The sequence below is a fragment of the Diadema antillarum genome, unplaced genomic scaffold (genome assembly GCF_040938485.1).
Source record: "Diadema antillarum isolate AM-2024a unplaced genomic scaffold, OU_Dant_1.0 scf00000022, whole genome shotgun sequence".
NCBI classification, from domain to species: domain Eukaryota; kingdom Metazoa; phylum Echinodermata; class Echinoidea; order Diadematoida; family Diadematidae; genus Diadema; species Diadema antillarum.
In genome coordinates this window covers 2,945,870-2,969,209 of record NW_027270911.1, presented here as the reverse complement: position 1 = coordinate 2,969,209, position 23,340 = coordinate 2,945,870, and the positions used below count along the sequence as shown (strand labels likewise).

At 38.2% G+C, this 23,340-nt stretch overlaps 1 protein-coding gene across 1 annotated transcript in view; it reads left to right on the top strand.

Annotated features, from left to right (window-relative positions):
* The window catches only part of LOC139731122 (creatinase-like), a 35,679-nt gene extending 13,250 nt beyond the window's left edge, over positions 1–22,429 (top strand). Inside the window, exon 7 of the mRNA XM_071642007.1 lies at positions 22,138–22,429. Coding sequence (XP_071498108.1) covers positions 22,138–22,429 — 292 coding nt within the window. The remainder of the gene's footprint in view (positions 1–22,137) is intronic.
* The last annotated feature ends 911 nt before the right edge of the window (positions 22,430–23,340 follow it).

The following is a 23,340-nucleotide window of genomic DNA, read 5'->3' as shown; positions in this document are numbered from 1 at the left end:
GATTTCTTATTTGTGCGTCGACCATGGCAAACCGCTCTACTAATTTGATTTTGATATGAGGGTTCCTGCGTGCAGGTAATAAAGAAGAGATCCTAACGTCATAGCAGGCTTAGCACTCAACTCACATCGCGATCCTGTGCAATGTAGCATCCTCAGTTCCCCCAGTTTCAGTACCACAGAACTCTTACACATAGAAGAATCATACCCATTCACAACCCGCTGAGCTCGGTGTCGCCACCGCGCACCCCGGATGCGACGCCTCAGTGCACACGCCGCCATGTTGCTTAGCGGTACCTCCGCAGCTCCTCGCGAGTACGGTACGGTCAACTCACTGATCGGACAGTATGACAGCCGCTATAGCCCTTGATATTTACTTGAACTTGTAAACTGTCAAACTGGTACTTCTCAATCCAGCGTTGACCACAGATTCATGTACTCATTTATGTTATTTATTTCACACTCTTCCCTGAAAGTTGACTGTATTGAAACAGGTGTTTTTTCCCCTTTCGGATAGATCTATTTGACTTCGGAGACGTGATCTGCTTTGGTATAAAATAATCTAAGACGCGCGCCTGTCCTTGTCTGTGTCCTGCCATTTTTCTGATACCCCTCTCACCCCTATGTCTTGCATTTTTTCCCCTCCAATGATATTATAAGAAGATGTGTGTTCGTGCTTTTGATTTTTCTCCCATTAAACAGGTCAAATTAAATTTCCAGTCAGTCCAGTTGTAAAAATCAGTGATTTGTGGATATGATCATGTAATACATCTTCCCCATCTGACACTCGTTCAACATATGAGAAATTTGGAAGACAACATCACCTTAATTATCTATATTCCTGCTGTTATCATTATCATTAGTAGTGTGTAGTACAATGTAGTTACCACTATTGCACATATTGGTATAGGAAGCAATATGCCTATAGGCATGTATACACTGTATATCTGTATACATGAATAAAACAGAAATCGAGTTCATGCTAATCACCAACAATTTATTTCACCACACCAATTTTTGAGCGATTTGCAACAACACTTGAGAAAGAGCGAATCGCTCAAATATTTGTGTGCTGTAAATAAATTGTTGGTGATCAACATGAAATTGGTTTCTGTTTTACTTTCGATATCATGATATTGCTGCACCAACATGTAGACTACCTGGTACTCAATCAATATATATATATATATATATATATATATATATATATATATATATAATTATCTATGTATATATATATATATATATATACATAATATATATATATATATATATATATATATATATATGTATTCACACACTCACACACACACATTACAAGCATAACTCCTTTCAAGATTGTCTTCCACAAAAAACAGAAAGTTAAGTTGGACAGAGTTATTTTCCTGATTTTTTACAATTTATTTGACATTCATCAAGGTCAAAGTTGATTGCTGAGAATCAACCACAGTAAAGTGATATACCATTTGCTTGAAGTACACGTACCATTATCATACCTAATACGGCGGCTATAATCACAGGCAGTACATGCGTCAGGAACATATTATGCAAATGATAGGCAAGACCACCAGTGTCGCAAATTTGTGACAACTATTGTAATCACAAAATCAAATGCATATACATCTATAATGGACATGCAATAGGGCAACAACATAAAATTCATGAATAATGAACACTGTCTGGCAAGATTATATAAGGCAATACATCAATATAGTGCACAATTTCACTTGCCCTTGATAGCTTCAAGCGTGATTCAAAAAGAAAATCCTAATGAGTGTAAAAACACACTATGGTATAGTATGAAAACATATTGTGTTGATCCGCATGCACTATGGCAATATAAATCTACGAATTATGAACACTGAAAAGAACACCAAAGGCATTCCTGGCAACAGTATTAAAGGCAATACATTTGTAAATGTAAGATTTCACTCGTACTTAGCTCAGCATGATTCAAGATTAAATCCTTAGTAATGAGTTTAACAAACACTATCCCATACACTGTGTAGTATGAAAACATAATTTGGTAGCAACATGTAAGCAAAACAAGTATCACAGATATACAACAAATGTTGTATATCGCGAAAGCAAATGCCTGTATAATCAACTATCATGCAATATAGCAACAACATAAAATCCATAAAGAATGAACACTGTCGGGCAAGAATATCAAATGCATTCTTGGCATAACAATATCAACTAAAGGCAATACATGAACATCTGTATAATGCAAGATTTCACACGCACCCATTTGCTTCAAACGAAATTCAAGGTGAAATCTAAAGAGTGTGAAAACATACTACACTGCATCTCAAAGTATGTACATGTAGGCAAAACAAGTGTCACAAATAAGACAACTACATGTATTGTATAGAATCTATCATGAAAGCAAATGCATGTACAATCACTTAGCATACAATATGGCAGCAAAATAAAACCATGAATAATGGACACTGGCAAGAATATTAAAAAAAAATACCAAAGGCAATACTGTATAATCCAAGATTTCACTTGCACTTGTTCGCTTCAAGCACAATTCAAAATGAAATCCTTATGAGTGTGAAAACATACTATATGTATAGTACGAAATGTTAACGTGGCCACAATATGTAGGCAAGACAAGTCTCGCAAATACATGTATGACAAATATTGCATATTGCGAAAGCAATGTCCTGGGGTTACTTTAATACTAGAGTACACAGTCAGTCTAGACAATCTAGTATCTAAACGACCATAGTGTTGTCACTGACACTGACACTGGCCCACCACTGGTACTGTGACTTTAACTACCTAGACAAGAATAAATCTACGTGTAAAGTTTACACCTAAGCTCAAATTTACATAAATTTACACTTTTTTCATGTACAAAGCTGTTTGCCCCAACTCACAACGTACAGAGTGTAATATAGCCCCAGGGCCTAAATTAGGCCTAGATCTAACTGATCTTTTTTATTTTGCATAGTAGTTGGTGGTAAACAGATATGTCGACGGCAAACACAAAATCCAGTGTCTGGGACTACCTTTGCTACTGCGCTCACAAGAAAGCCAACATACGACCGATCCGCCTAATTGTAACGTTACTTGGGGAATTACTACTTCTTATTCTCATCATGGCTTGGTGTCAAACTTACCTGTTTCCAAATCCTTTTTTCAAGTGATTTGTGCAGTTTACAGCCGCACAATATGGCATTTTAATGCCTCGCTCACGGTCTCGGAACGTCAGAAAAACACGGTACAACATGCAGTCACTGTATGTGGATAGCGTCTGCTGGGATTTGCACGCAAAAAAGTTCCGCTAAGCAAAATGGCGGACGTCACGTGACAATGAGTCGAGCGACGGCGACAAAACGGGTGGCGAGTGATTCTTCTATGTGTAAGAGTTCTGTGTTCAGTACCACTGATCTGTTCAATGCACGGCCAAGGTTGAATTTCGCTGCCCGCGATGTTGTCAGAATGCACCCGTATCGAGCGTGTTACGCTCTCTACAATTCCAAGCGAAATCGTGTTCCATTGTGTAGTCGGATATTGCGTGACAAGGTTGACACAGATTTCAGAAGGTCCTCGCATAGGTATACCGTGTCACATGAACGCATATCTAGGGCGAGGGTCAGTGTGTGAGTCATAGCACACTATTTTGCCATATTTTGTCGGATCTTTCAAATTATCTAACGCCACATGCGGCAATCTTCGTGGATGAAGAGATCTCCAGTGTCGAAGGCTTTGGATGTGACCTGACCTGCTTCGTTCACCCATGGATGGCGTAGGCACTGAATTGAGTATAAAGGCAAACAAACTCCTGGCATATTATCGTCATGTGTTCTCACAGTAAAGGCACCTATTATCATCAGCAACATAATATATCATGCCAAATTAGTGAAAACTGCTGGTATATTCATGACCGACGTTAAGAAAATTCTAATGAGATGCTTTTCCATTTGGCCTGCTAAGATTGACAAAAAAAAAATGAATAAAGAAGAAGAAAGGACTGTTGAAGTAAACTGATATGTTGCAGAGATATAAAATATTCTGGACTAGATGTAGGTACTCTCTAAAAAAGATCGAGTGAAAACATTCACTCTTAAAAGAGTAAAATATTCTGGACTAGATGTAGGTACTCTCTAAAAAAGATCGAGTGAAAATATTCACTCTTAAAAGAGTGAATACAAAAAAGAGTGAATTTAGAGTGAAACTGGAGTGAATTTTGAGTGAAAATGTTCGTTTTCACTCGTTTTGGAGTGACCTCAGGGATCACTCCAAAATCTTCGAGTGATCCTTGAGGTCACTCCAAATTGAGTGAAAATGAACATTTTCACTCATAATTCACTCCAATTTCACTCTAAATTGTATAAACTAAATCATTACGGCATTCGTGGAAAGGCCTTGGAGTGGTTCAGAAGTTATCTTACCGGTCGATCTCAATTTGTTTCCGTAAATAATCATGAATCTGATATAAACTCGATTTGTTGTGGTGTTCCACAGGGCTCCCTCTTAGGTCCTCTTTTATTCATTTTATACATCAATGACTTCCGTAGCTCATCCTCTCTGCTGTCTTTTCTTCTGTTCGCAGATGATACAAGTCTCTTTTATTCTCACTCAGATCCTTATGTTTTGCTCGATTCTCTGAATAATGAACTTAAGTTGGTGTTTGAGTGGATTCAGGCAAATAAATTGTCGCTTAACATAAACAAGACCAATTATTTGGTTTTCAGTAACACAATAAAATCTCTTCCAGGTTTAGTTTTAATGAACGGTTTACAGTTAAATCAAATAGATTCAACAAAATTTTTAGGTATCTATATTGACAGTAACCTTTCATGGAAGGTACATGTTGATTATTTATGTAAATTGTTGTGCAAGAATGTTGGAATTATTCACAAACTGAAATATCTCTTCCCAAAGCCAATATTGCATTCTCTTTATACAACTTTATTATTACCTTACTTGAATTACGGAATATTAGCCTGGGGGAATTGCTCAAAGACTAAAATTGATTCGTTATTTTTGGTTCAGAAAAAGGCCTTGCGGATTATAAATCGAGCACAATTTTTTTATCACACTGATGAATTGTTTGTTTCAAGTAAATTGTTAAAAATTTCTGATTTGTATTTATATCATGTTGGAATTTTCATGTATAAGTTGAATACTGGCGACCTTCCTAGTATATTTTCCTCAATGTTTGTGAAAAACAGTGATATTCATACTTACCTTACAAGACACAGTGAATCCTATCATTTTTCCCCTGTTCGTACAGTTTTAGCCCTTAAGACAATTACATCTACCGGCCCTTCTTTCTGGAATGAGTTAGATTCGGTTCGGTTGCACTCAAGTTCTTTAAGCTCCTTTAAGAAAAATCTCAAAGATAATTTTCTAAAATCCTATGTGTAATCATTTTGCCGTAATCGCTTCAATTTTTTTTTTTGCATATACTCAAATGATGCCTCGCTCGGATGATCTCACCAGTTTGATTAACTTGCTACTTTTCTAAGCATTTATATCATAAGTTAATCATAAACATTATATACTATACTTTGTACATCCCGTAAACATTGTAGTATTCTCGATATTTTGAATTTTGCATGTTACGTCACTTCTGACTTTGATATACTGTACTAAAACCCTATGTTATATTTTTGGAACCCACATCCTACAAGCTCTGCTTTTTAGTGGGTTCCTCATATTACACGTTAATTATATGTCCTTATACATTTGTGCATTATTGGTTGAAACTGACCATTGTGTGAAAAAACATTCCTGCTTCAAATCAAATGGAATATAAAACTTGTACGAAATGTGGAATATGGAACATGAATATAAAAAAAAAAATCACTCTTTTTTGTATTCACTCTTTTAAGAGTGAATATTTTCACTCGATTTTTTTTAGAGAGTACTTATACTGACAACGGTAGAAGTAGCTATACTAATATGCTTAAAGGCATAACTTACCATTTGCAGATGAAACAAAAACCCAGCATTAGTGCATTAAAATAGTTCTAAAATGTGAGTTAGGGATAGAAATAACCACTGTAAATTTTTTGATCAGTAAAATCGATGTTTAATGTATTGTTAAATGTGCAAAATGTGAACATTAGTTATGATAAAAATGTTTCTAGACTAAACCGTCTACAGTTATGGTTTATTAAGAAAATACATATATCTCTTTATATTTTAGGCTTTATTGCGAAAATCTTATATGATCGGATTTTTGTGGCACAACAGACCTACACATATGCATCAAATGTGATATCTTGAACATTTTTTAAATCAGTGCTCCCAAAGATAAACTGGACCTTTAAGTGGTAGAAGTGGTGGTGGAAAATGTAGTAGCAGTGTGTAGCAGGCCTATAGATCAAAGATTTAGACCCTATCCTCTGGCGATTACTTAAAACAGATTCACATGATTATATTTTAGACTTTTTAAAAAATGCTGGCATGTTGACGCTTCATGATATATTATTTGGAAAAAAATCCGTCCCTTTTTATGACATTTTCCAAATAGTACACTACTTGTGAAATGATGTCACAGACCAATAGTGACATCACAAAGCACTTGGGACATCGCGCGCTGTTTCGTATTCGGTCACTTTGTGAATTTAATGTCACAAAACAATATTGTTACATCAAAAAGCAATTCTGACAATTCTGAGATTCACACGATTATAATCCATGTATTTTCGACTATTTGAAAATGTTGCCATGTTTGACGCTTCATGATATTTTATTTGGAAAATGACGTCACTTTTTATGAAGTTTTTCAAATAGTCCACTAGTATTCGTGAAATAATGTCACAGAGCAATGGTGACATCACAAAGCACTTTTGACATCGCGCACTGATTCGTACGGTCACTTTGTGAAATATCACAAAGCATTTATTGTGACATCACAAAGCAATTCTGATATCGCGCGCTGCTTCGCACGGTCACTGTATGATCCCTCCACTAACATGGCGTCCACCCTAGGACTTTTGTTTTTAATGTTTTGTCCTTCTTTTGTTTATATTTTTGATCCAAACTAAAAAAAAATACTCTGCTTAAAAAAAAAATGCTTAATTTTGAGTTTTTGGATGAAGGGGTGGAGCAGTTTCAATTGGGATGGGGCTTGAGGTTTCCAACATTCTTTGATGATGATTATTTGAGATGAGAAAAATCTTATGAAATATGAAAGAGCATGATATATAATTATAAGAGGAATTTAAAGTTTATTTGATGAAAATTGATTTTAAAATAGCTGAGATATCCAAAACAAAGCAATCCTGATAAAAGGTGAGACCCACCATTTATTAGGATGACTTGTTTTACTTTGTTTTCGGATATCTCAGCCATTTCAAAACAAATTTTCATCAAAAAAAGTTTGAATTCCTCTTAGAATTATATGCTCTTTAACATTTCATAAGGTGGTTTCTAACTATACTTGCAAAAAGCTAAAAGCTGAATTCTCACCTCAGCCAATACTATACCATGCCTTTATACGTTTTGACTTCGGTATTCACTGAGGGACTCAGCCCCTCAGTGAATAGTATACTACAGGTATTTTCGAGTCATCGCTGTCCATATATACTTTTAACCAGAAACTCTCACGGCTAAGTATTGTATACAGGGAGGCCGTAGTATAGTATTAGTATCTAAGTATAGGTAAATGTATAGTAGCAGTAAGTAGATGTATGGACTGGAAAGAGCCATCATCTACCGGGATTCTGGAAGACGGGTCGGAGACGTTGCTTAGCAACAAGTCTTGAAGAATGTGTAGCATCCGCCACTCTGTCGCATCCGCGCCCGTCACTTTGACTGGATGCGTGCAGCGAGACACACAAGGTCTTGGCATAGGCCCTTTATGATTTTGGTACACTGCTACGACGGCTTGCACTACTATTACAACTACTACTGATTATGACGGTAATAACTATGAATCAAATCATTAAAGTTATAATCATTATCATCATTATATAAGTGATGATGATTGATGATTTATATCAATATTGGTATCATCATTATAGTTTATACCATTATCATTATTATTATAATATCATTTTGCCCATATCACTCATTACCATTATGATTGTTATCGTCGTCATCATCACGAAACAAGAAAAATCATGTTTTTGTTATCATTATTATCATGATTATTATCCTTATCCGCATTTTGAGGAGGGTGAGTGAACTGTCATCTCCGTAGAGGGTAACGATTTGCCCTCGTAAACATCTTCATGTTTTTTCATCTTTGCGCATTCCAAAAGTACATCCGTTACATCAAAAAGTCGGTCGTCAAAACAGCCCTCATTGATAAGTTGGGATAAAAGAAGAGATTACTATAGAGAAAAAGGGAAGAAATTATAGAAGAGGGAGAGAGAGAGAGAGGGAGAGAGAAAGAGAGAGAGAGAGAGGCATAAAAAGGAGGAAACTGAAGGGGAATTTTATGAAGACGGGAAAGTCAATGGGCAAGGGAAATCGTAATAGGAATTTGGGTTAAGTTCGAGGCCGCGAACCCCTGACCCCGCATTACACTTACGCCTTTCCTTGAGCGGTCAATTTCTGGGAAATCAAATATAAGCCCTATAAAGATGAACGAGAGTAATACCACCTCGATGATAATATTCTGGCTTGGAGTGACCAGGCGTGGGTATCCAGGTCACATTAGTCTTTGTTTTCAGACCCACCTACTGAAGAATACCTCATAATTATACCGTTACAATAACAGAAAATCTCGCTGGTGGCAGAGGTTTGAGTACAACTCGCATGCGATTCTCGCATTTCTCCCCTAATCGCATGAAGAAAAAAAATCGCATTATATGACATTCACGCTAAGCGAGAAACTAACTACATGCCGTAAGATAATGGCAACATTCTTGCTACGATGAAACTGCAAAGATTTGCTCTTTGCAAATATCAAGATAACATTGATACTGCCACGTTCCCGTCTCCGGAATAGTCCGGAGTTAACATTCGTAGCATTCAATATTTTCCAAAAACATGTTATGATTTAAATCTTCAACTCAAGCGAGGAAACACATCTGACCAACAGTAACCATGCATGATTGGCAACATTTTATTAGGACCCGGTGATCCGAGTATCCTCTCGATGAATTATTGTTTGTTACTATTCAAACTAATTTTTTTTTTCCCATGCATCAATGTCACAAGTAACTCGTGTATTATTTTCCACTCTGAAACAGACATGAATATTTGAAAATTGGACCATTTTTTCTGTAGGTTCCCGGTGGTGAGTCAATGGCCGTGATGAAAGGACTAGTGTAGTAGACGCTCTCAAAGCTTGTGTTGTAGACTAGTACGTGTTCTTGCTTTAGTCTGATATTCAAAACTTATTTTACCACTTATTTTACCACAATAGGTCAGTGACACTGTGATGTATAAAATTTCATATTTTAACTATGATTCACCTTAAAAGAATTCACGAGTGGAAAGAAGGCTATAAAGCTGTTTAATTTATTGTTTATTCATTACCCTCCCCCAACTGTCAGTCCATGGTCAAATTAAAAGACTGTTAAAAAGGGGTCTCCTATCAAAGACTATCTTTGTCAACACAGTACGCTTGGACATGATATCGTGTTATTCGTCACCCTACTTTTTGACCTAACGCTTGACCACGTCACAACTCTCTTCCTCTCTCTCCTGCCCATTGCGTGTTAGTAGCCTGAGTGAGGAAAGTGGGTTATCGTTGACGTCGCCAAGTTGAAGGACGCGAACTCTCGACCCTCTGTTGTGAACGGTCAAGTTCCGGTCAGCGAAGTACATGCACTGCAAAACCAGAAATATTCGTCGCATGAAGATTTCGCGAATTGCCACTGGAATTCAAAGCATAGCTTGCATATATGAACTTTCACATGCGTTTTAATTTCGCGAATCTTGGTTTCTCGAGAAATCTGCGAAAATTTAGTGTTTAATTTGTCAACGAGAATTTCAGGTTTTACAGTGTTGCGTGTTGTACTGGTCAGGGGAAAGTTGCATTAATTTTAGAGCAGCTGGGTCTTAACGCCAGCAGGTGGGGGAAAAATATGAGAACAAAATAGATAAATGTATCTTTTATTCACATCAAATCATTGCACTCGTGTTCTATAATATAGCAACGATTAAATTTCGATTGAAAGGGTTCTTGTATAGGTGTCAAATGATAGACTGAAACTAATTGGGCCAATGTTCCTTTATGGGTATATACACAATCAAATTATCATACAACAATACATAAATTCCCTTAGCTTTTATGCCATTTTAGATGTTCAACTCTATAGTACAAACACAGTTTCCCCATAAAGAGTTTTATTGTTACACTTCAAAGCAACGTGCTTCATACAGCAATATACCGAAGAGATATATTTTTGTCACCTAATCCCTTTCAACGAAATGAAAGAAAGAGAGAGGAAGGAGAGACAGGGAGAGATAGAGAAAGTGAGAGAGAGAGAGAGAGAGAGAAGGGGAGAGAAAGAAAGGACTACGTGAGATTTCCTAAAATCTACGACACTGACGACACATTATTCAGGGCTATTGAGTGCTATAATATATTATATACTTTACTCGCCGTATGATTAGATATAACCTATACACTTTCAATGCTTCGATTCGTATGTCGAGGTTCTTGATATACTATATAATTATATACACACATACTAAGTATACAGTCAAACCTGTCTACAGCGGCCACCCCAAGGGAGACGGAAAAAGTGGCCGTTGTAGACAGGTACCCGATATATATAGACAGAGTTAATAACATGGCTTTTCTTTCGGGGGAATCGTGTGCAGTGGTAGCAGACGGCAGGTGGTTGCTGTAGACGGTGGTCACTCTAGACAGGTTTGACTGTATACATAAATAATATATATAGGGCCTACATGTGCATATTATCTTCTTCAAAACTCGGTCTCCACAATCAGTCTTCTGTTTGATATATATACCTGTCTTTTAACCCCGTCACACAACTTGTTTATTACGTTAGGAGGGCAGTACATTATGGTTCTTGTTTGAATATATCCCGGGTGTTCCACTGACTCATCAATCCATCAAGTTCGCCAATATGGTGTTCCTGTTCCTGTCTATATCCATCCTTCCCGGTAAGAGCCAACCCCCCTCTCCCGCTAGACTATGAATCAACTTCATCGTATTATCTCTTGTCGAATGGCCACTGACCGTTAACATTTGCCTCCGGTCAAATATTGTTTTCCTATATAGATGGATGCCTCCTCCCCCCCCCCCCCTCTCACCCAAACCTTCGGATTGAACTGGGTCAAGTACGAGGTCGTGTACCTACGAACCTTCCCGTGACCTCCATTCGGTATTCTGGGTCAAGTTTTATGACAATCGACATTCTCTCGATAGTCGGTATAATATACTGTATTTAATGCGCAGTGGTATAACTGCAGCGAGACCTCAATGAGCAAAATTGAAAATAAGACAAACACAGGTAGCATTGTGAGTGCGGCTTTTATTGACACACGTGTTTCTTTATAGATAATTTTATGGTTTTTGTTTTCTAGGGGTGATATGACTAAACACTATAATTTCATTAATGATGACATATTTTTTGTGTATGTTTGTCTGTTTGTTTGTTTGTTTTTTTGTAATATTTTCACCTGTCCTATGTCTTGATCATAGTGCAATATTATTTCCTATCATTCTGTCTGTTGGGAGCTACCCTGACAAGACTCCGGTCTTTTGTAGTTTCCATGTTTCATTTATAGTTGTTATCATGTCACGTATGCATGTTCATGTACTCGTTTCCTGTCCTCAGTTTGTCATTGTACAAATTATATGTTTTTTAAATGAAACAGAATAAAGTTCAAGTTCAAGTTCAAGTTTTTTCAAGATTGCCTGCATTTTTGATCTACTTGTCCACACCTTTCGCTTTCCATACCCCTCCCCTGCCCCTTCGTCTCCTCTCTCTCTCTCCCTCTCTCTTTATCATTTCTCTAGCTGATCTTTCGTATATCTCATCTGTTTCAGAACCAATTTCCATAAACAAACGTTGGGTGCGTGTTTGGTGGTGTGTGTTTTTTTTTTGTCTAAAAAAATGTGAACTTTTCTGATTTTATACATGATTAATTCTAACTCTTTAATTCCAAAATTCAACGATAGTCTGTTGTCTCAATAGTCGGTATGTGATGTGCGGTGGTATCTATAACTACAGCTAGACCTCAATGAGCAAAATAAAACAAACACAAGCATAATTGCATGCGGGTGCGGCTTTTATTGGTCGACGCTGCTCCGTACTTGACTTCAATAAGTTACGAAGTCGTCCCCCCTTTTTGAGATCACCTGCATTTCTGATATCCTCTTTCAATCCCCTCTCCTTTCAAGGCATGCTTCTCCACCACCCCATCCTGGCCCTTCGCCTTAATCTTCGAGAAACAAGCGTTGGTTGTTGTTGATGCTGCTGCTGCTGTTAATGATGCTGCTGCTATTGTTGTTGTTGTTTTGTCTCTCTAATGATGGCTTTTTCTGGTTTCCTATGTGCACGGATTCTGACTCTTTCGTTTCAAAATTCAATATAACTTTTGCTGTTCTTTTCGGTTGATTCTACTCTATATTTATTTGTCGAGTCAAACTTTCTTTTTCGGTTCGGTTTTTTTTTCTTCTACGTATAACATGTGTTTGCCAGAAAATGGCTACAAGTCCGGAATGCTCCCCGGGGAGAGGGGACTGATTGCATTGCCAGTGTGGTATTGATTATGGTGACCGGGTCAAAAATGCCTGTTTTTAAGTGCTTTGACACCAGTTGTGAAAAGGTGTAACATCAGGCCAACTGTCATCTGTTTCAGTACCAAGATAGTTACCATCTTTATTGCTATTACTAGTATTATGATCAATAATAAATAATTATTATATACTCATATATCATAATTTCTGATATTATCTGATTATCAATGGCTGATATTGTATATCAAAATAGCATTATTATTATTGTTGACAATTTCGTAACTAAAATTGCCATCAGCGTTCTGTTTCATCATTATCTTCATCATCTTTGAAATTGCTTCTTTCTGTCGGTATGAATAAAAAAACATAAAAATGTTATTACATTATTATTTGATTTCAGCTTCTGCCCTGTAAATCTCAAACAATCAGGTACCAAATTTGGGTGATGGTAATCCGCATATGTTTTGCCAACACACCCGTGCTAGAAAATACCTTCAGACAGAACGCCATCAAACAAAAATTTGTAATTCCCCTTTGTTTTCATGATATGCAGCAGGTTTGTTTTTGCTTTTGTTTTTTGTTTTTTGTTTTTTGTTTTTGGCTTGGTGTGGTTTAGCTTAGTTTGGTTTGGTTTGATTACGGTATATGATTTAGATTGGTTTTGTTAAGATTGTTCTTTTTCTGGTTTGATTTGGCTTGGCTTGATTTGGTTTGTTTTATTTGTTTGATGTTTTGGTGGTTTTGTTTGCTCTGCATGGTAAGATTTTGTTTTGTTTGGATTTGTTTGATTTCGTATGGTTTTGTTCGGTTCTGTTTGGTGTGATATGGTATGGAATAATTTTACCATGCTTTGGTGTAGTCTTGTCTAGTTTGGTTTTTTTTATTTTGGTATGTGGTTTGGATTGATCTATTTGTTTGATGTTATTTGCGTTTGGTTTAGTTTGGATCGGTTTTGTTTGGTATGGTTTGTAATGGTTTGGTTTGGATCGGTTTTGTTTGGTATGGTTTGTAATGGTTTGGTTTAAATTAGTTTGGTTTGGATCGGTTTTGTTTGGTATGGTTTGGTATGGTTTGGTTTAAATTGGTTTGGTTTGGATCAGTTTTGTTTGGTATGGTTTGGTATGGTTTGGTTTAAATTGGTTTGGTTTGGATCGGTTTTGTTTGGCATGGTTTGTAATGGTTTGGTTTAGATTAGTTTGGTTTGGATCGGTTTTGTTTGGTATGGTTTGGTTTAAATTGGTTTGGTTTGGATCGGTTTTGTTTGGTATGGTTTGGTATGGTTTGGTTTGGTTTGGTTTTAGTATTCAACGGCTGTCACTCGGCATAATATACGTATACAAATCACGTGTCGATGGCAAGTGGACGAAATTTAAACTTGAATCTAATGTTATTTGATCTACAAGAAATGGTGTTTTGATAAAAACCCGTTATAATACATTCACTGACTGACGCGAGTCCAGAAACAATAAATATTTCATTCAAATGTCAATTTGAATTATTATAATGTAGTATCCCAGCATAAGTAATCAGAACTTCAGCAATTAAAGCGACAATGGTTTGAGGCAATTGAAATACTACACACAGCACTTTACTGGCATGCATGCGATAAGTAATTTCAAGAGTAAAGTTCAAATTTCCATTTATGCAACTACACCTATGCAATTTATTGACAAGATGAAAGTACCAATGAAAAAGAGAAAGACCTAGGCTATAGCAATGACTGTTTGAATCCCCAAACAAAAAAATGAAATAGAATCACACAAAAAACTTTTGTATACAGGACGGTAAAAAAGACGAGGATTCCAAACAGCTTCAGGATGAGATGTCGATACAACTGTAGAGTCGTTTTCATCTCTTGTAGGATTCCGCCAAAACATTATATATGAAGAGTTTGTTCGCAAAAACCGATAAGTCCATTTTTGAAGATTTTGAGTTACGGTCTCTGTCATAAAGTACAAAATGATGTCTTTTAAATGATATATTGGTCACTACATATAAAGGTACATTTTTGAAGTTATGGTCAAAAGAAGCAAAATTTTTCTTACTATTCTTTTTATTTTTCTTGACCTTTAATCGGAAATATCTCTATTTGGCAAATATGGACTTATCGGTTTTTGCGAACAAACGCTTCACATGTTCATTCTTTTCGGTGTTCTGTCACCCCTCAGACCACAGTGGAATACAAGTAAACGTCTTCTCGCTCTTCTTGACTTCCAAAATAAGTATCCTCTAGGCTCCGAGAGATTTACGTTTCAAGCACTCATATACTTGTTTCCAGTTTGAAAAGAAGAAGAAGAAAAAAACAAACAAACAAACAAACAAACACTGATCTACATCAGCCTTCATTTTACCAGAATCTCTGACATTGTCTAAATCCTTGAGTGACCGTGCAGATTTACCAATTTCTCAGTATTGTCGCAAAGCCTGCTGTGTTAGAGCAACCCATTCAGCAGATTACTATCATTACTAAAATGCAATAGTGATATATATTTGTTCACAGATCTCTGAAACATATAGCATTATATTCTCGAAACGTGTTTATGCCGAAATTGATTTTTCTAGCATATGGAAGATACCATAATACTCGCATGTCAGCAAAGTTTGACAGCTTCTGAAATTGAGAATCACTGAGCAAAATTAAAGGACTTGGGAGTTTGAGGTGTAAAATCCAACTGACTATCTACTGAACATGGCTGGTGATCAGTGAAGAATGAATGAAGATAGTCATTATTTTCTTTGTACTCGTCTTCATGCGGCAGCTCAACTATTGCAGCGATTTCAGGATTAATCTGGAAATCATGATCTATGATATGCAGATATATGGTGCATGTGTGTCATTTCGAGACAACAAAGACTGCCCGAGAAATAAGGGAAGAAAAAAAAATTGAAAAAGTGCCTTCTTTGTTCCACACCGCGTTGGAGTGAAATGGGGTCAACCCTTGTGTTTCTGTCGGATGGTTTTTGTAAGCCATAAAGCTGGCCTCCTTGCTGTCAGTAGCTGGCCTTTGTCCGGCCAGTAACAACATAATTGGGCCCCTGCCTCATTCATAGCAACCACTTAATTTGCATACTGTGCTTGGCGACACGATTCATAGGTTTAGTCTCTTTGTCATGTTTAACGAATTTTTTTAATGACGTGAGGATACTTTCGGGTTCTCTCAGTTTTTAGTTTCAGCTTCCCCATACGCATTAAAATGCCTCTCCATTGCTCCCCTCACCCCATCTATCCAGCAATTCATCCATCTGTCAATCTATCAATCGGTCTATTCATCTATATCTATCTATCTGTCTATCTATCTATCTATCTATCTATCTATCTATCTATCTATCTATCTAAATGTCTATCTATCTATCTATCTATCTATCTATATCTATCTATCTATCTAAACGTCTATCTATCTATCTATCTATCTATCTAAACGTCTATCTATCTATCTATCTATCTATCTATCTATCTATCTATCTATCTATATCTGTCTATTCGTCTATCTTTCATGTTCATCTATCTGTCTATTTTTATGTATACGTCTGTCTACTTATCTCTCCATCTATCTGTTTATTTATCTATTTCATATTTTTATCTGACTATCTTTCTGTCTATTTTTCTTTCTATATTTCTATAAGATTGCCCTCTGGCCTGTTTCTCTCTCTCCCTCCCTCTCTCTCTCTCTCTCTCTCTCTCTCTCTCTCTCTTTTACTCATATACATATATGCATATACATATTTCACTTTTTATCTATTTGTCTGCATTTATGGCCATCTTACTGTCTGTCTGTCCATCCTTTTAATTTTAATTTGTCGAATCTGTTTATCAATCTAAACATTTCTCAATTAATCTATCTGTCTGTATATACCTGACTATCTTTATGTGTTTCTTTAGTATGTTTGCCTGTCTGCGTAATAATATATTTATCTCTCTATCCATTTCTCTTTCTAATATATCAATCTATATCACTTTCTCCGTATATCTTTAGTGTCTTTCTATCTATAATTTTGATTATGTCTGCCTACCTGTCTGTCCATCTATGTATCTTTCTACATTTCTCTATCAATCTATGATATATATATATATATATATATATATATATATATATATATGTATATATAGTCATCTATCTGTAAATACATGTATTACCTGACTATATTTTTTGTTCGTCTTTCTATATTTCTCCCTGCCTGTCTATCTATTCATATCTCTATATATACGTCCATCAATCAATCTATGATATAATAATTTATTTCTATTCATCTTCCGTCTGTATATCTGACAATCTTCTTGTCTGTCTTTATGTCTATCATATCTATCTGTCTGTCTATCTATCTATCTATCTATCTATCTATCTATCTATCTATCTATCAACCTATCTGTCTATATCTATCTATCTATTTCTATCTAGCTATCTCTCTATGTATACATTGTCTGTCTGTCTACTATCTATCTATCTACCTATTTATATCTATCTATTAATCTAATCTAACCTAATCTGATTCAATTTCATCTAATCTAATCTAATCTAATCTAATCTCATCTGATCTACTTAATTTTTCTAAATATTGCACCTGTCTGTGCTATTTTCTTTGTGACATCGCTTCTATGCTGACCATCCACACTCTCTGGTCTTTGTTTCAACTTTATTTCGTTTATTCTGCTATATTTCTGAAAGATATGTTTCATTGATTCATATTACAATAGTCACGGCCTACAACCTCTTTAACTGGAGCTACTTTTTGAGGAATTCACCTGCTTGTTCTTTGTGCTCGTCGACCAACTTTACTGACAGTGGATTCGCTATCATAGATCAAAATTTTTGCCTAACTCGAGTCATTCTCATTTTGATTTGTTTTACCGTTTTGTCAGTCTTTGTTTATATCGCCCACAACAAAAGACCATTTTTGACCGTGCTAACTGCGAGAGATCTGACCTGAAGTGACCTTGGCCAGACGTGAACTATGCTGTAGCGCTGTGTTCCCCGTCCATCATTATTATTCTCTCCCTCTGTCTTTCTTTAATGACGTGTGTGTTAAATTCTGGCTCGTGTTTTTGACGCAGCTATTTGATATTCATGTAGCCCACGGCTGGCAAAATTCTATGTTCTCATTGGTCAACCTAGAATGCAGGAGAAAACCGAAGAAAGAGAAGAATAAGGCTTGCTTTGACCTGCCAAAGACGAAGTCGAGTAGGCCAACTCGCAGATGGCCTTCTCTCTTGGTGCTCGGTCAATTCACGCTATCAATGGTATTCGCAGCGCGAGGGGCAGCAAAAACAATAGTAGCACGAATGTATTACGCACCCACGTAAACCGCATGCACGCATACACACATTCTACCCACGCATACACGAAATGCACACACATAAATATGCACACACATACAGGCATGTAAACGCCGCACACACACACACACAAACACACACACACACACACACACATGCTAACACGTGAACGTCAAAGGTCGCACACTTACGCACACAATTACGCACACGTGTTATAACGCTACATCTGCGCCCGTCACTCACACCAGGCCTCCCCCACACGGCAGCCGGTCGCACGAATGACCTCGAACTCATACGGCCATTTCGGCCACGGACAGAGAGAGAGAGAGAGAGAGAGAGAGAGAGAGAGAGAGGGAGAGAAGGGGGGGGGGGGTCCTCTATCGCGCATGCCCGTGACTGAACTAACTACAATACTTCCGGGCAGTTTTGGTCATGTTGCCGTGTGATTGAAATTAACGCCTCGTTGACCTGCTTGACCAGCCGGGGGTTTTCCAATACGCCGATATAAATACTGGACATTCGTGCTGCTTTGGCTCACTCATCTACCTCTCGCGTCGGAGCTTGGGTCGCCGGCCACTTGGTCGTAGTGGGGTGCGCTTGACCACTCGCTAGCGGGTGGTCAGCGGCTCGGCTTGCGGCTGCGGTTCGGGTGGAGCCAGCTCCCAACCGTCCCCGACGCTCGGACTGGTATTGCGGAAAACACAACAACATCCAGTCATCGAAGACAAAGTCCAATAAATCTCCTTGCTAGCATCAAACATGAAGAAAGCGTCCTGCATGTGATATTTTGTGCATCACCTTCTTTCGCGCCAAAAAGTGAACTCCCATGAAACTGACCTGTGAGTCATGCAACATACTGCGGTCAAGAATGTCGAGACGTCGTCAACTCTGCGGTTTTTGCCCGGTCCACTCAGCCGATTTCTCGACCAGTTTCATCGGAAACAAGCCCAAATAAAGTGCTTGGTCCTTCAACCCAAACGATGATTACAGACGCCGTTCAGTCTTCCGGCATCAAAGGACTCGAAAACACTCGACTGTCTCGGTAAGTTTGTTGACCCCGTCTTCTTTCCATCATCTCTTTGTCTTTTTTCATCAACTTTTTTTCTATCTTACATGCAATGACTGAAGAACATGATGCATTACTAAAATATGTGAGCCCTTCGAAGTCCCGTGTTCTATACCAAACTCTATACCATAAAACCAAAGGTGCCCACCCCCGCCCCGAATCAATTCGGTGCGTCTGCTACGTCGATTACCTTGGCACAGCGCCCTGATGGTACAGTTTCAGTGACGAATATCTCTTCTTAACAGATGGGTATCATTAATGTGTTCTGAATTTTTAAACGCTCCATTTCCCGTGTCGATATAATGTGCTTAATCGACACGGTGAGTTAATGTTTCCTTCACAAACGACCATACAAAAATAATTATAGAGATTTGGTATGATTATGACTACAGTACTGAAATATTGTTCGTCTGCAACATTTTCTTTCTTCATCGCTTCAAGGAGTTTGGAGGTGCACGGATTTTCTTATTTTGTTGACTAATGTCCCATGCCACGGTGACGATGAAAGAAATACTGTATGAGCCTTATCATAACGATTCTTGGTGATCACCCCAAATTGCCTTATTTAGACCTCTATGAAATATTTCTTGCTCTTTAAAAGTTAATTTGATTTCCCGATTAGCTTATTGTTCAACGCCGCCACCTTTCCTTATACATGTTTCAAGAAAAATGATATCATTTTCATTGTTATTATCATTGTCATTATCATTATAATCACAACCAAATATTATCATTATCATCACTATTATTATTGTTATCATTATTATTATTATTATTATCATTATATTATTATTTTTTTCATTGTTATTATCATTGTCATCATTATCATAATCAAATATAATGATTATTATTATCATCATCACAATTGATATTCTCATTATCGTTATTATCATCATTATTATTACTGTTATTGTTATCACTCTGGTCATCATTCACTTTCAACTCCTGCGTTTTAACCAAGAGTTCATTGGTGTTACATGACTCAAAATGTTTAATGATTATTTTAGACTTGTTAAGTACGTCTTCTTGCTGAGCCTACGCGGCTTATATTAGATAAAAGTAAGCCTACTTGATAACATTAAATTGATTTGTTATGTAGAAGTGACCAGGCCTGTGTATCACTTTGCAACGGAAGGTTAAAGTGTTGTGTGTACTATGTGTCTGAAAGTTTGTGTGTGGTGTAGGTATAGTTGAAACCATTACATATACTCTGCATCGTGTGCAAATGTCAAAATAATGATAAGAAGAATCGGTTTCCGGTTCCTGTCGTGACTTTGTACAATTTCAAGTCGTTCCATGATTGACGAAAAAATTGGATGTTGACTTCTTGCCAAGCTTACCTCGCGGCGCCTTTTCATGAACTCGGTGCATTGTTTGTCGATGAGTCTTAATCAATGGACTTTATGCAGATCTTGTGGCACAATGATCTTCCCCCAACTGAGCAAGAAGCTTCGTGTACTCAAAAATCACTGTGCCTATAATATAGTAATGAATTGACGACGTCTAGAGGGAAGACTACGCATTGAGGCTAGTATCAGTTCGCTCTCTAGTTGAAGTCCAAACACACAACAGTCTATAAATTGCCTCGTCTTTCGAACTGAGTCCATCCAGCATTGCCATTGATTATTTAGCTCGCTGGCACATTATCGTTCATGGAAGAAACAAGTTAGTTCGAGGGACTCTCCGCAAGTTAATTGGAAATGACCAACCCCTCTTTGTATTGCTAAACCAAATCATGTGTGTTTATGTGTTCCAATGTAAGTGGAAACAAATATGGTCAGAAAGTTGTTTTTGTAGCACTGAAACTGCATTGTGGTTCAAAGTTTGAATCCCCCTTAATTAGTGTAATATTAGTGAACAAGAGCATTATCTAAATTGAATATGAGGTTGTCGATATATACTGTATAATATGTACAGTATAAATCGACAACCTCATATTCAATTACTCTCTGCTTCTGCCGCTGTAACTCCACCCCCACCCCCCAACTCTATCTCTCTCAGGTAAATGAGTTCTCTATACTCTCTCGTAGAGATCAATTCAAACGCATCTGCAGTAATGTAAAGCGCTTAATGACAAGGGGAAGTGATATTAGCTGAATACAGTACCACAGATAAGAAATAACCACGGTTAAATCCACATGACCGTGGTAGGTTTACAGCACGCGACCTTCATCAATATTGAGCATGGCCCTGTCATGTATTAATGGTGGATTTTAGTTGGTCCTTGGCCAAGTAACATAATGATGTAGTGGTATATGTGGGCAGACGACCGGTGCCAAAGCGAAAGTTCACCAGCGGTGATCCCAAACCTTATTCTTCCTCATCAAGTGCAATACGGGGAGATTTTAATGCGTCCTGTCTTTGTGCTTTTGTGTTCTTCCGTAGGGTTTTTTTTTTTTTTTTTTTTTTTTGTTATCGCCTTTTACGCGCTATCCGTTGTGCCGCTAGTAGCGGTGTGTGTGCGTTGATGTACTACCGCGCGAGAGTGTGTATGTGTGTGTGTGTGTGCGTGGTATGCACTTGATGCGAAGGGGAGGGGCACATACTTGCGCCCGCCTTCACATTATTTTGATGTAAAGGGCGCCAGAATGCGTCGCACTCGCCCCGCACGCTGGTGGTAGTAAAAACGTGCCTTTTTTAGTCGGCCTCGCGAGCTTCGCTGGGGCGAGGAGGCTGTGGTTGGAGTTCGCTTTCTCGGAAAGCGCTACCCGTGTGTCGTTTGAGGTTTTCTCTTTCTAGTAAAGAAGCGCACAGTGGGGGGACGGACCCATTTTCCATTCGAACTGACACAGGGTGATCAACGTGCAGACGACACACGAAAGCGAGGGATAAGCGCGGTAGGCACAGAGGATACATTGCTCCTCCTTTATTTCGTCCTTTTACCTGATTCTCCTTCTTCTTCTGTTGTCTCCTCCTCCATATCTTTCTTCCACTCCTTTCCTCCTCCCCCCTCTCTCTCTTCCACCCTCTTCCTGTCGATCACACTTCTGTATCCGTTTTTTACAGAATGACATTGTGATCGAGTGGATGTATCCACATCCTACACGAACAATCGCCAATGTTCACTTCTTTCAGCACTATTCTGTTTAGCGCTTCGCTACCACACGTTTTCCTCGATTGCGGCGTGTTCATTACACATTCTGTATAATCTCTACCCCAAACCAGAGTGGAGGCACTAGTCGTGTTTGTCAGTTCCAACCTTTCCGTCTTCTCATTTGCACCCCACACAGGTCCAACCCTCACACCCCACACCCGTAGCAAACTCGACGGGATCTGTTCAAGAGGAGACGCGTCTTACTCCTGCACTCACAACCTCCGCCTCGCGACGAGCGGACTGTCGGCTCGCCCCAACACAGCGGGCTCTCCTTTTGGAAGACACCGGGGCCGTTCCTCCCACGTGGACAGCCAAGGCACAAGGCCGGGCGAGTTTGGGCGGCCCTTCGCGTGCCCATGCTGAATGAAGGTGACTGACTGATTCTCGTCGACAGAGTGAGGAGATGACAGCCAGGTAGCGCTGCTGCTGCTTGTCGGGAAGGGAAGATGGATTGTCACTAGCTTCCGGTCCTGCCCAGCTGAGAAATGTCAAGGCCAAATAATGACGATGGATTTTGGCCGCTATAAGAGTCAGGAGGAGGGTAAGCAGACGTTTAATTCATTGATACATACTGTCGTACGTTGCCATAGTGATCAGACAGGAGAAGAAGTAATACGACTCGATACCACGGCCTGACGGAGATCATCACTTAGGCTATAGGCCTAGTCATGCTAGAGTGCGAAGTGTGTGAGGTTTGTGCACTGAGATGCCCCGTTAAAATGGCTTTTCTTTGTACAATCATTAATATGAACATCACGATCCTTGACCTTGATTTATAAGATGAGGAAATCATCACTAAATAGGCGAACACGTATATTCGTTAAATAAGATGTCTTTCAAAACGGATAACGCTCTTTTCCCCTCCCAGATGATAATCGAGCTGTAAAAAGCAGTTATTTCCCATAGATACCGGTAGCGATATTCTGTGATAAAGGAAATGCCATCGCCATGATCGCCACATAGATTGGGATTCAAAAGTGCATTGTACTCCCAGCTCACCGCACTGCTCTTTAAATAAATCTCGTAGTTCTGAATTTATAACGTTTCAAATTTATGACGAGTGACCGTGGAACCTGGCTATGAAACAACAGAAAGTACACTGTAGCTATTTGGATATAGAATGCACGGCGAATGGAGGTTCATTGATATTCTTGTGCACATCGGAATGGGTTTAAATGCTATTGAGGTGTCTCAGGAAATTAAGAAGAGACCACTTAATTGTGGTAGAACCCATAATATGTACAGACGAATCATATATTTCGCCCCTGCCCCAT